Below are 13,032 nucleotides of genomic sequence, written 5' to 3' on the forward strand. Positions count from 1 at the left end.
GAAACCTACAACCTTTCACAGACTGCCAGGGTCACGTGAAAACACTCCAGAGCTGACTTGAAGACGCTCCCATTGGCAAGATGGGACAATTTGAGGATCAATAGAAGTAACCAATTAATTGAAACATATCAAAGCGTTAAAAACCCATGATTTAATAATGATTCTTCTCTTAAAGGTCACTGTTGGAGCATGCCAGAGAAATAACTTATTATCTTAAAAAGTGGGAAATAGAAGGAGAGTATCAAACAGTGATTTTGCCTTTATTACCTTCGCTATACCAATGGGCAACCAAAGAATGATGAGGGCGAGTTTTCTTTATAGAAGTATTCCAGGTAGTAAATATAGAAGAAATAGTGCCACAATGTTGTTCAAGTAATTGTACATTAACGATATCAAAATAAAATATAAAAAACTAAACACACACACAAAAAAAATTTTTTTCTTATCCTCTATTCCGTCTCATCCCCTCTGGTCATCCACAATGTCAATAAAGTGATGTTGATTAAAAAAAAACAAGAAATGGTGGACTTAGAATACAAGTTTTATAACCTCTAATGAATTAAAGGATCTAGGCAATGATCATCTTGATAACTAACCTGACAAAAGGAGACACATGAGGTATTACGTTCCTCTTGATGGAAAAATACCCACCCCACCTTGAAGCAGTCTTACCCCCCACCAAAGAATCTGATGAAGCTCCTAGATCTAATTACTGATTTACAGGCAATATGGGGCAAATGAACCTGACACCACAGGAATGCAGTCACTAAAATCCAGACTATGGGAAACACACAGAACCAAAATAAAATACAAACAAAATGAAAATATACAAAGATACAAAATAAAAATAAAATACATCTGCCTGTGAGTTAAAAAACTCTAAGAAGTACAGCTTTAACGAGACATATATAACAAATCAAAAGGCAGTGCCGCGATGACTGGTGAAATAGCAAAAGCATACCCACGAAAGTTTCAAGAAAAAGAAAAGGCTGTCCCCTTGATACCAGCAACATTTGAAATTTTCTGAAAGTGCTAGAAATAAAAACAAATTACACAATGTAATGAGGAGGAAAAATTAGCGCTATTTGGAAATGAGATGACTAATTCTGGGAGGCCCAAGAAAATGAAAACTATCAGGAATAACAAAAGAATTCAGCAGGTATCTAGTTAAAAAATCAGTATGTAAGTATCAACAGCTTTCCTGAAAACTATGGCCTGCAGGCCAAATCCAGGCCACTGTGTATTTTTGCAACTGAGGCTGTATCAGAACACATCCATGCTTTCATTTACATATTTTGGATGGCTCTTTCAATGCTACAATGACAGTGTTGATTGTGAGAGACCATATGTGAGGTTTGCCAACCTCTGCTAGAAATAATAACATTAGGGAAAAAAGGGGAAAAAAGATCTAGTTTGTAATAGAAACGAACATAAGCTAGCTGGGAACAAACTTTAAAATGTGTAATAACTATTATATATGAAGAAAACCTCACAACTGTACAAACAGACATAAAAGTAGACATGAATGAATGGTATTATGTATCTTACTATTGACAAAAAACCAAAGCAAGCCTCTCTAAATTAATCTGTCATTTCCCTCCAGCTAAAAACCATCAGGAACATATCTGTAGTTAAACAAATAGGTTTATTACTCTTGCACTGCGGGGCATTTCAATAAGGGGGTGTTAGAAAAAATTTATAGGATTTGGCCATGTCAGGTGATTTGGAGGAGGATTTAAGAAGGCCTGGCTTTCTTCTATATTGGACGCTGTCAGTGAGTGAGGGTATTTTTATGATGTTCGCATATATTAAGAGGCTACAGCTGTAATTAGTAAAGAAGCAACAGTGACTACATTACCCATATCCCAAGAGGGATGTTTCATATTTGTGGTTTGGACAATGCTCGTGTCTTTGTATTCACATGATTACAAAGCAATCTTGTTTTTGTCTTGATCCCTCATGTCACAGAATGACGTCTGACGTTGATGTTCTGTGAAATTGTTCATGTTCAACAGAGCACCAAGGCCAGCTCATAGATGTCCCGCAATGTTTTTCTCTTTCTCAAATCAATAAATTAAATGCAATTTTAATTTTAATTACCAGTTTTGCATGTGTTTATTTTATGAGAGAACTTGCCAAAACATATCTAAGCTGGGTATCTGAACAAATAAATATTAGAGGAGTTAAGAGACCAAAAAATTAAAGAAAGAGTAAGGCAAAAACCAGAAGACATAAAAATGTTGATAAATTGACTAGAGAACATAGAAGTCTTCTGTGTAATAAAAATCACCTATACACAGGTTTGGAAGACAAACGACAAACTCGGATCAAATACCCTCAACGGATTAGAGGATGAGTTGATGTCCCTAGTAAAAAACAAACACCCTATCAATCAATAGAAGAAGTGTAACTGTTCAAGAATGAACAATTGAAATTTTTTTTCAAGAAAACAAAGCTGGGACTTGAACGCAGTGAGGCGGAGCTTGCAGAGGAGCCTCGGGGAAGGACTGCGCTTCCCAGGAGGCTATGCGCTGTTCCCCGCCTCCCGACAGGCTTCGCGCGCTTTACGCGCCAGCTTTGGCCTCAGCGGGCAGCGGCGGAGGATGGAGAGCAGCGACGAGGAAGCCTTCGAGAAGTACCGCGTCCACCTGCGCCCCGCCACACTGCGCGACCTCAACCCCGCCACGCTGCATCTTCTGCCCTGCGAAGTCCCGGTTAACGGGCCGGCCCCCGTGGGGCGCTTCTTCACCCCGGCCATCCGCCAGGGTCCCGATGGTGAGCGCTCGCGGCCGGACTACGGCTCCCGGCGGCCCCCGCGCCGGCGCCGCGCTCTCCTTGGTGAGGAGCGGCGCTAGGGCTCCTGGGGATCGTGGTCTACGGCGGGTGGTGGGCGGGCCGCCACGGGGCTTACTCTGCAAGGCCTAGGTCAGGCCCTCCCTCACTGCGTCCGCTTCCTCCAGGCCTCCAAGTGTCGTTTAGGGGCCGCAGTCTGCGGGGCGAGAAGGTGGTGGTGCCGCCCGGCCTCGTGGGATATGTGATGGTGACGGAAGGGAAGGGAGCAGAGGTGGTGGTGGGGAAGCCGGACCCACCGCAAGGTTCGGAGAACGACGACCAGCTGGAGGAGCGGGAGCTGGAGGAACCCTCGGAAGCGCTGAGGGCCCTGGAGCGGGACTTCGTGAGCAGAAGTGATCGGGTTTCAGGGGGGTGCGGGCGGGAGCCGAGGCGCCGTTGCTGAGACGAGCCTCTTCTCCAGGACCGCTTTATTGAAGCCACTGCCAGTTTCAGCTGCTTTACCCTGTGGGGCCTGGAGACCATCCCTGGTCCGGATGCCAAAGTCCGCGGGGCCCTAAGCTGGCCCAGCCTGGCCGCAGCGGTAAGTACACGGACGGGTCCCTTCCCTCCCAGGCCCCATCCATTCCCGACTTTAATCGTAATCTTGGGTTGTCCAGAATCTTGCCCGAGTGGTTTAGGGGCTTCAAGGTTGGGGAACACAATGGGGCAGATGAAGCCAGAGTCTGACTGGAGAATTAGACTGGCTAAGGGCAGCATGACTTCCCCGCCACTCTTCTCTGGCCTGTTTAGAAAGATCTGTCATTCTGAGCAGCTGGGTCCCTCCCCAGGTATGTGGGCTACCCAGTAAACTGTACGCAGGTGACTCCTGTTGCAGATTCACGCACAGGTACCTGAGGACTAAGAACCAGAGCTTGAAACCGAAAGCCACCGGTCCCTTCACCCCAGTAAACCAGCTCTTCATTTTGGAGCCACTGATTCTACCATCCCAATAAATGAGCTCTTCATGGCACCTGTGAGTTTCCTGGCACCGCCCCTTCTCCCACAGGAATCTTTCAGTGGCTCTGACCCGTAGAAACAGTTTATTACCAAGAAGCAATGGGGGCAAGAGAGGCCAGAATTTTGCAGCCAGTACCCAACCCATCTCCAGTTTCTACTTTACAAAAGAAATTTTTACAGCCACCAACCCTCTGTACAGAGTGCCCACCCCACCCCCACCCAACTGTACACAGCTGCCTGGTTCACAGCAAGCCTGGGCCTGCAGCCAGCTGACTGGAGGTGACTGAGCCCCGAGCTCATCTTGGTACTGGGCACTAACTGGCCCCTATCAAGCCAGCCTCTTGTGGAACTGTCCTCAGCCTCATCTCCCTTGGTGTGCTTCTTGGGGTCCCCAGTGAGCCCTGATTCTGCCAGCTTCGTTGGCATGCCACAGCAGTGCCTGGTCACCACTTTCCCCTCTTGCTCCAGTCCTTGGGAGTGAAGTGCAGACATTTGGAGTCGATCCGAAGGAGTCGCTTGAGCATAGCTCGTTCATGCCCATCCACGATGTCCTCTGATAAAGTGAGGATATACTGGCCCTGGACAGGAGGTGGGGCAGGGGGATCAGCCCACATAGGACCTCCACTCCGCACCCTTACACACACCTTTCTCCCCCTGCCTGCCTCCCTACCTTGTAGTAGTTAATGAGGTTGAGGTACTGCAGAGTGGAGATGACATCCTCCTTCTTGATGCTGGTTATTTCACTGATCTCACTGTAGGAGGGCAAGGATCAGGTCCCCCTTCATTTCTGCCCCAGACCCCCAGAAACCCCAAGAATAAGCCCAAGAAGAGACAGGCCATGCCATGCACCCCCAGGTAGGTGGAGTCAGGCTCACTTGATGGTGATCTGCGGCCTCTCTCCACTCTCCGACTTCAGCCCCATCAGGATCTCCAGGATGGTCTGGGACCAGTAGCTTCGGTAGGATAGAAGGCCAAGATCCGAGAGGGGCTTCTCAGGGGTCCCCGTTTTCCCTTCCACTTTGGAGAGTTCATAGCCTAAAGCAATGGAGCGAGAAGGAGGGAGTGGGTAAGTGACCCCAGCTTCACATTAACCAGTGTTTGAAAGCACACTTTGCAGAGGTAGACTGCCTGGTTCCCATCTTGGTCCTGCCCTGCAGGTGTTCTGTGACCTGGGCTGTGTGGCTGGTCTGTTGTGCGTGTTGCCTCTTGGACGACTGAGGACTCACCCTTCCCTGGGTGCGGAACGCACTGAGGAGTAGCTGCTATCAAGTGGAGGGCATGCTCAGGAGCTAGGGAGGGCTTACAGGTGGGCCTGGGTGAGGGAAGAGAAAGTGGCTTATGGAAAGAAAGTGGCTCGAGTTTCCTTTGTCCTCCCAGACTCTGTGCCTGGGTATGAGGCAGCAAGTGGGGTAGGCCCCACTTCTGATCTGGGCCTGAGGATGCTTGTAGTCTCACAGCTGAATCAGTCCCCCAGCAGTGACCTGAGGTCAGCTGCTCTAAGAGCACAGCAGCCTGACTAGGAGGTTGTGAGGAAAGCAAGGGCAGGGGCGCCACAGCGCTTCCCAACTCAGAGGGAGCCCTTCCCTCAGCAGGTGCCAGACCTTGCCCCAAGCCCTCTCCCTCCCACTCTGACTGCTCTACCCTGCTGACTGCTGGGCACCAGCAGGAGGCTCAGGTGAGACCCTCAGCCCCTGCAAAATCTTCAAAGTGCTCCCTGTCTCCTGGGCAGAGTCCTTTTTCTCTCCATCAGGGCTCTGGGATGTCTCCACTGTCTGTGGGGAGCCCTTCCCCACCCTCAGGCATAACCACCCTCATGTTAGCCCATTGCCCTTCCCCTGGTCCATCTATCAGCTAGTCTTACCCCCTTGCCCAATCTCCTGACGGCCACCAAGTAACCCAGTGTGAGAGGAGCAGAGGCTGGTGCTCTGGAGAAAGGAAGCATGGAACAAGAGGGCATGCTTGGGTTCCTGCTTGGGTGCTGGGGCCGCGGAGCACGCAGAATCCTGAGAGAACACTGGAGGCCATACCTGCTGCCTCAGCGGCAGGAAACCTCTGGCCCCTCCCTAGTGACCACCTACCTGCCCTCTGGGGCTGCCTGGAACAGGAGCTTCCAGTGCCATCTGCTCAGCTGGCCAGAAGTGAGCCCACTTCCCTGGTGGCCCCGCCCACACTGTCCCGAGGTCCAAGCTCCAAGGCTCAGAATGGATCTTGGCACTCACCTACCCCAGTGGGCTGAGGACATCCTGAGCAGGAGACCCTGTCCTGGTGCCATTCGACCAATAAAACCGCTCAAGTGGGTCATGACCTCGAGTCAAGCTTCTGTGTCTTCACCAGACAAGACCTAAGGCTCCCTCCCTGTCTCCCAGATCAGGCCTTGGTTATCCCAGGGGTTCAGTGAGTGGTGAGTCGAATGGGAGTCAGAAGCTGGGAAGCAGAGGGGGCTTTGGAGTTAGGGGACCATAGAAGAGTTCATGTATGATGAGCAGAGTCCCTTCTGGGCTTTAAGAGACCTGCCTGAATGTGAGAAGCAGGGGTGAAATCCATGCATGTTAGTGCTTACATGTGTGCTGAGTCAACTGCAGTTGGAACGTCTACTGACTGCAAGGCTCAGGTGACCACTGGGGAAGTGAACCACTGCCTCGCCCAGGAACTTGTATGACAGCACTGGACCAGGCAGGTGAGCAACAGGGGCACACTCTGCTTCTGCCCATGGCCCTGGGCAGGAGTGTGAGTCACGTCTGGGAAAAGCTGGGCGGTGCTTAGCACTCTGGCCAAGGAACAGTGAGGGGCTGATAACCTAGCCCAGACAGGCAGGGCAGTCACCTGAAGACAGACTCTTGGGAGAATCCCTTTTTTATTTCTGGCTCTGCTGACTGGGCTGCACAGCCAGGGCCAAGAATCATGGCAATGAGCACATCTGTGCATGAGGCCCCGCTGGGTGCACTGACGCTGGTCCTAGGGGCCTGCCAGTGGCCACCCAAAGGCCCTGGCTGGGAGCACAAGTACTCACTGAATTCTATCAGTAGCTTCCCATAGCCCCGGCGCTGGTAGGGAGGCAGGGTCAGGATACAGGCCACGTTGTAGTCTTCTGTTGATTCCTTTTCCTGGAACAGAAGCGGGTGAGTGTGAGGGAAGGTGCCTGGCCTGGGGCAGGGCGGAGGGACAGTATGGACAAGCCTCACCTTGGAGAAGTAGCCCACAATGTGGAAGCCCTTGCAGTCATACTCTGTCATGACGTAGAATAGGAAGGGATCTGTGTCATAGTATAATGTCTTGTGATCGAGGAAACACTTGGCCAGGAGACACAGGTTCTGGGAGTAGCTCTGCAGAGGAAAAGGCCTGTTACCAATATCCTGCTTTGAGCATGGCCGTTGGGTCAGCGTCAGCCAGGACCTCTGTACCCCATGCTGGTAGGTGATGAGCCTGCCTTCCTGGGGCCTGATCCACTCCACTCAGGCAGGGCCACTTCTCAGTGTCAAGGAGCCTGTGGGCCAGTGATGGTGTTGGACCACGGACCTCCCCACTGAGCTGGGCAGGTTATCTCCGCTCCCCGTACATCCACCCAAGTCCGGCCTTGAGGGCCTCCACTGCCCTCTGCTGTAGTTACCAACTCAACAAACTGACATGGCCCTACAAAGAGAGACTGACCAAGGCTTATGAGAGAAGCTCTTGAGTTTTAGGAGTCTAGCTGTTAAAAAAACCCACAAAAATCTCTCCAGTCTAAAGTCACACCTATTGGGAACTGATCTGCTATCCTACAATGGAGATAAGGAATTCGGGAGTTTAACAAAATAACATCCTTAGGGGTTGTGCCAGCAAAATTATTAATCTTGCTACTTTACCTTTACATACCATTCCTCCTGCATTTCACATGTGGCTTTTTAACCCCCCAGTGGGCACTGCCATCAGGATGCCCAGGCCCACACTTACTGACAGCACTGTAGTTATAGCAGCACGCTCGAGCTCCCCAACCCCACCCGCACCTCATCTCTTCCCTGTCATTCAAGTTACCTGTCTCTTCCTCACCGCCCTCTAAGCCCCAGAAATGGGGGAGTCTCACTCTCAACGGTCCTCCAGGATATTCCCACCTCCCTCCTCACAGCCATAGACAAACTCAGGTTTGAAGGCCTGAACCTGTAGTGTCCCCAACTCCTCCCCACCTGACCCCACTCCCACCACCAGAGCTCTGTCTCTTGTAACAGCCTTGCCTTATCCTGTCTGTTTCACATCTCCCCCCATGTTCATGCCTGCTCTGCAGAACCACACTGTGGGACCCGTTTCCCCCTTCCTTTCATGTCAAGGTTCAGTGACACCTTTGTGAAGCTTTGCTGGCTACCTTCTCTGGGTCCCAGTAATGCATCCTTTGTTCCCTAATGCTTACCACACTGGGATCTAAGTGGCCATTGGCACGTCTGTTTTCCCTGTGGTCCATGAGCCCTCAGCAGATTCCTGGTCTAATTCCTGGTCATCTCTACCTCCCAGCACCTCCCCTTCAGCAGGAACTCAATAAAAATGGAATAAACTGATCTGCTGTCCAGACTGGTCAGTGTTTCCTGAGCAGGAAGCTGCTGCTCATTGGACTTGCCCCAGGTCCTCAGTGCCAAGGATTCCCACTACCCTCAGCCACTAACCTTATTCTTACGACCATCAATTTCAAAGAAGGAGATGGTGCCCTTGCGGTAAATCTCATTGCCTGGAGGATGTCGTAGGTCACACTTGGTCTGAGGAAGAGAGGAGGATCAGGGGTGGAAGCAGGATTGGGGGGGTGCTAGGAGGGTGGCCTAACCCCTCATACCCCTCATACCAAGTGGCGCTGCAGACACTTAAGGCTACGGCCATATTTGAGGCAGAACTCGCAGAGGTAGAGGACAGGCAATGTGGTGAGCTCCTGTGGGTATGGGGAGAAGTACCACGGCTTGAGGCGGTGCCGGCCCAGCTCGATGCACTCGATGTTCTTCATCCGGGTAACAATGTCATCATGGCTCCGGTCAGACACCAGGCTCCCAGTCATGCGTGGGGCTGAAGGTATTCCATCTGAGCTGTCCTGGGAGTCCTTCTCAGGGCCAGTGGAAGACAGGTTAGAGGAGACAGCTAAAGCAGGGCACTTTACAGGTCACACAGCCCTTGCACAGATTTCCTTTTTCAAGCCTAATAGCAACCCAAGTGGGGGGAGATACTATAATTCCCACTTCCCAGATTAAGAAACCAAGACTTGGAAAGTTTTCAGTCACAATCTGAAAAAAATTACCCAATGACTGGTCTGAATCAGCTCTGCCTGGCTCCTAATCCTACCAACACCAAAGGAGCCCACCACCCTTTATTTTTAAACTAGTCACTAAACTCTACCCTATCTAGGTTCCCTCCCTCTCCACCAGCTTCCACTCTTCCCCATACCTACCTCATCAGTGCCCAAGCAATTTGATTTTCTCTTCCTTCCTGGTTGAGCTGCCACTGCTCTGCGGGCTGATCCATTCTGCAAGTGAGATGGTAGAAACAAAGGATGGCTGTGAGATAAGCTTGAACGCGGCTGCCAGAGGGGAGGAGTATGGAAAGGAAAGATGGTTTGGGGGACTCACCTGGGGAAAAACTGAGGCTGGGGCTGTCTCGCTGGGCACTGGAGTTGCTGGAGAAACCACCTCCACCTTCCGTTTCTGCAGAGAGAAACCAAGAAAGGTGGGTCAGAAGGTAGAGAAGGTGGGACCTGAGAGAAAAGCAAGGTCCCTGGAATTGCTGAGGGTACCGTTGAGCGGTGGTTGGGCTGCAGGCAGGAGCTGGAGGAGAGCGGCTGGTCAGGCTCGCCACCGGGAATGGCCTCCCGCTCCTTGGGCAGGTTGAAGCGGAGTGTGATCTGAACCGGGATTGGCAAGGTCTTCCCGCTGGCCTGGGCGGAGGCCGGCTGTAGAGATAGGTCCAGGGTCTTCCTTTGGGGTGGGGATGGTGGTGGGATGGGGAAGGGGAGTAGGGGCCCCTCAGCATGGAGTGATCAGACCCCACCCTCTGCCCTCTCAAGGACATAGGACCAGCCACTGGACTCTGTAAGCTACGTCTGCAATTTGGCCCCCATCCTTTGCAAGCTGAAGCCAGGGTGAGAGGGCACTGCCTCCTACCCATCAGGAGCCCCTGAAGCCAAGAGATGAGAAGGGCACGTCAGAAGAGGTGAAGCAGGGGACCTACTCACCACCTCTCTCTCCGGAGAGCCAGGGCGTGACCCAGGAAGTCCGTTCTTGGTGGGGGTCTTGGCCTCTTTCTTGGGAAACTGGATCTTCTTTAGGTCCAGCCGCTCATGAGTCACCCATTCGTCCAGGCGTTTGTTAACTGCAGCAGTAGGGATGGCTCAGGAAGGAATGCCAGAGGCTGCCCCCAACCGACCGTGCAGCCCCACCTCATCCCGACCCAGAACTCACAGTCAATATAATGGACGTAGAAAAGCTTCCGACCACTGATGTCCTTCACGCTCAGGATCTCGGCCAGGGCTGTGGGAACAGCATTGACAGAGACCTTAGATGGGGTAGGCCATGAGGATCCACCCTCCTACGACCTGGTCTCTGGCCCCACGCCGGAACCCTAAGCCCCAGCACTTGGAGGCCTTTGCCCAAGTCGCCTCTAGTCACCAAATGTCGCCCCCTCTCTAAGCCCCGCTCTATCCTCGGAGCGGCTAAAAGCCACGCCTCTCCTGGAGTATCTGCGCCTCGCCCGCCCCAGGATTACATAGGTCCCTCCTCCCGAGGTTTAGGTTGACTCCCACCCCTCGCCTTCAGATTCCCTTAGCCCCGCCCCCCGACGTCACTCACGCCACTCATCTTCGTTGTCCTGGTTCCGCCGCAGCACTGGCAGGCGGCAGCCCTCGATTATCTCCCCCTGGGGAGACAGCGCGGCGCCAGGGTCGGCTACTGGGGGTCCTCGGGTTCTGCCCACCTCCCCTGGCTCCCTCCGCCCTGCCCCAAGCACCGGACTCACCACCTCCGCCATCTTCCCTCCCTCCACTGCCACTTCCGGCCCCTCTGGATACGTCACTTCCGAGACCGAGCACGCCGTAGACTGAGGCCTCTTGAAGCCGACTTAGAAGACCCTTGAGAGACGCCGCCCAGCTGGAAGCAGGAAACCGGCTTGTTTGGCTGGAGGGAGAACAAGGTATTTAAAGTCTCGGGCCGTGTACTGGGTGGAATCCCCCCAATGTGCACAATGATTGGAGGAAAGCTGAGTCCGTCACGTGACGCCCAGCAGGTGCGACGCCGGTCACGTGGGTGCAGCGTGGGTCACATGGGGCTGGTGTTTGTGCTTTGAGGGGACCGGGACTAGAGTGTCTCCTAGTGGCAGCAGCGGGTATCGCTGGGAGTAGTGCTCTTGGAAGCGGGTGTTTGGGCCACGCTGCGTTGGGAGGCTTGTGAAGTGGGCGGGACGGAGAAAGGACTTGATACATGTGGACTTAATTCATCAGGAATGGGCACCCTGTGAGACAGGGACCGTGGGTGTAGAGAGAGTAGGGCGAGGGCCTCCGGAAAAAGCAAGGCAGGATATTTGCAGTCAGAGCAATGTAACCACATGCAAGGAAACCCCCTACTAAAACTCTTGTGTTAAACATTCAGCTCTAGAGTCATTCTTCAGTGAGATCAGTTAATACACCCCAGATAAAGAAGAGTAGCACGTTTATTTTATGCTAATCATTTATAATCACGTGTAAGATTCTTTTTAACATGCCAAAAGGCCCAGGCCTATGTGCTGTCTTTCCTCCTTCAGATCTGATGAAGTAATTTTGCAAACTGGGCAAACTAATTTAGCATGCAAGCCCAGGTATAACACAGTAAAAGGTGAGAAGGATTCCACCTTAAAGATAAGATTGCACTTAACTTACTCTTTAGCAAACAATACCTCATCCCACCTTGGGGGCTGAGCAGGTGGCCTTGTTTCATATGCCCCCAGACCAAGATGTTGGTATCTCAGGGAGAAATCAACAGCAGGAAGTTACTTATGTTTAATTAATTCTAAATATTCTGGGACCACTTAATAAGTCCACACCCCTAAGCTTTTTTTCATGTTCTCAAAAAATCCTCATCTGCCTATAAACCCCCTAGACAACGCACCACCCCGGACTCTCTTGTCCCCTCCTGGCGTGAGCCGGGAGCTCTGTCCTTTCACTTTATCTCTAAATAAAAACCTATACCTTGCTCTCCTACCTTGAATGTTTGTGAAGCTCATTCTTCGGCTTCGTGAACAAGAACCCCGGCATCATAAGGTTTCTAGGTTTGTTGTTTTGTATATTAGGTTTCTAATTTCAACAGTAATATGTCATCATTTACTCATTCATTGAACAAATGTTTAGTGATCCTCTACCACGTGCCAAGTTCTATTCCAAGAGCCTGGAATATCATCAGTGAATTAAGAACCTTGCCCTAGAAGGACTTACATTTTTGGGGGGTTGGGAAGAAAAGAAGAATATAGATTAAAAAACGAATATATTTAAAAGTAAGTTATTTTAGTCTGTTAAAGGACAGTAAGTGGGAAACCAGAAAAAGAAGTGCAAGGTAAATGAGATAGGTAGGTACAATATAATGAGTCATAAGAAATAAATATTTGGTCATTTGTATGAGCAAATATGCATTTCCCAAGTATATTTTGTCTTCATCTACAGTTCCTGAAAACTCTGCAGTCTTAAAGGTAAAATGGGTGTCTTGTCAAGTTAATGAGAAATTTTGGGACCACCCCCCTCCCAAGGGCAAGGGATTGAGGCTGAATCAGCCAATGGCCAGTGATTTAGTCAATCTTGACTCTGCAGTGAAGCCCTCACAGAACCCCCTGAGAAGAGCTTAACGCTGTCTGCTCTGCTCTGCTTGGTTGGATCCGGCTTCTCAGTGGGAGAGGGTTTCTACGCTTGGGGAACCAGAGCCCCTCCACCTGTCCCCGGGCCAGGCCCCAAGTTCCTCAAGGACAGAAGCTCCTTTGTTTGGGACCTTGCCCTCTGTATCTCATCTGGCTGTTAACTTGTATCCTTTACAGTATTCTTTATTAAACTGGTAAACCTGTTTGCCAGAATTCTGTGAGCTGCTCTAGCAAATGAATGGAACCTAAGAGGGAGGTGGTGGGACGCTCCAATTTGTAGCTGGTAGGTGGGCGGAAGGCAGTCTTGTAGGAAGGAGCCCTTAACCTGGGGAATCTGATGCTGTCTCCGTTCAGGGAGCATCAGAACTGAGTTGGGTTTTCGGACACGCTGCTGGTGTTCAAGAATTGCTCTGTGTGTGTGTGTGT

The 13,032-nt window shown here is 51.2% G+C and overlaps 2 protein-coding genes across 7 annotated transcripts; one reads left to right on the forward strand and one right to left on the reverse strand.

The window, feature by feature from the left end:
* The first annotated feature begins 2,555 nt into the window (after positions 1 to 2,555).
* RNASEH2C (ribonuclease H2 subunit C) lies at positions 2,556 to 3,802 on the forward strand. Of its 2 annotated transcripts, none has more exons than XM_057506900.1 (4): positions 2,556 to 2,775; positions 2,961 to 3,175; positions 3,254 to 3,373; positions 3,652 to 3,802. In XM_057506900.1, exons 1-4 carry the CDS (start codon positions 2,604 to 2,606, stop codon positions 3,685 to 3,687), a joined length of 543 nt encoding a protein of 180 aa, XP_057362883.1. In that variant the 5' UTR covers positions 2,556 to 2,603; the 3' UTR covers positions 3,688 to 3,802. The 2 variants fall into 2 exon arrangements, with proteins under 2 accessions (XP_057362883.1, XP_036785217.1); XM_036929322.2 differs by having other exon boundaries at positions 2,559 to 2,775; positions 3,668 to 3,802.
* Positions 3,803 to 3,853: 51 nt separating this feature from the next.
* Positions 3,854 to 10,904, reverse strand: KAT5 (lysine acetyltransferase 5). 5 transcript variants are annotated; one of them, XM_036929240.2, is made up of 14 exons: positions 10,747 to 10,904; positions 10,581 to 10,647; positions 10,194 to 10,262; positions 9,968 to 10,104; positions 9,530 to 9,706; positions 9,366 to 9,440; positions 9,188 to 9,262; positions 8,594 to 8,842; positions 8,421 to 8,510; positions 6,972 to 7,112; positions 6,800 to 6,893; positions 4,665 to 4,824; positions 4,460 to 4,541; positions 3,854 to 4,367 (listed from the first exon to the last, which is right to left on the reverse strand). In XM_036929240.2, exons 1-14 carry the CDS (start codon positions 10,756 to 10,758, stop codon positions 4,233 to 4,235), a joined length of 1,563 nt encoding a protein of 520 aa, XP_036785135.1. In that variant the 5' UTR covers positions 10,759 to 10,904; the 3' UTR covers positions 3,854 to 4,232. The 5 variants fall into 5 exon arrangements, with proteins under 5 accessions (XP_036785135.1, XP_036785145.1, XP_036785166.1 ...); XM_036929250.2 differs by having other exon boundaries at positions 9,530 to 9,685; positions 10,747 to 10,901; XM_036929271.2 differs by lacking the exon at positions 9,530 to 9,706 and having other exon boundaries at positions 10,747 to 10,898.
* Positions 10,905 to 13,032: the final 2,128 nt, after the last annotated feature.

Source organism: Manis pentadactyla, chromosome 9 (genome assembly GCF_030020395.1).
Source record: "Manis pentadactyla isolate mManPen7 chromosome 9, mManPen7.hap1, whole genome shotgun sequence".
NCBI classification, from domain to species: domain Eukaryota; kingdom Metazoa; phylum Chordata; class Mammalia; order Pholidota; family Manidae; genus Manis; species Manis pentadactyla.

Coding starts and splice junctions, on each gene's coding strand:
- RNASEH2C (XM_057506900.1), top strand. CDS start 2,604: ATGGAGAGCAGCGACGAGGAAGCCTTCGAGAAGTACCGCGTCCACCTG. Junction 2,776..2,960: donor CATCCGCCAGGGTCCCGATG/GTGAGCGCTCGC, acceptor CGCTTCCTCCAG/GCCTCCAAGTGTCGTTTAGG. Junction 3,374..3,651: donor GGCCCAGCCTGGCCGCAGCG/GTAAGTACACGG, acceptor AACTGTACGCAG/GTGACTCCTGTTGCAGATTC.
- KAT5 (XM_036929219.2), bottom strand. CDS start 10,758: ATGGCGGAGGTGGTGAGTCCGGTGCTTGGGGCAGGGCGGAGGGAGCCA. Junction 6,894..6,971: donor TTGTGGGCTACTTCTCCAAG/GTGAGGCTTGTC, acceptor CTTCTGTTCCAG/GAAAAGGAATCAACAGAAGA. Junction 4,368..4,459: donor ACCTCATTAACTACTACAAG/GTAGGGAGGCAG, acceptor CCTCCTGTCCAG/GGCCAGTATATCCTCACTTT.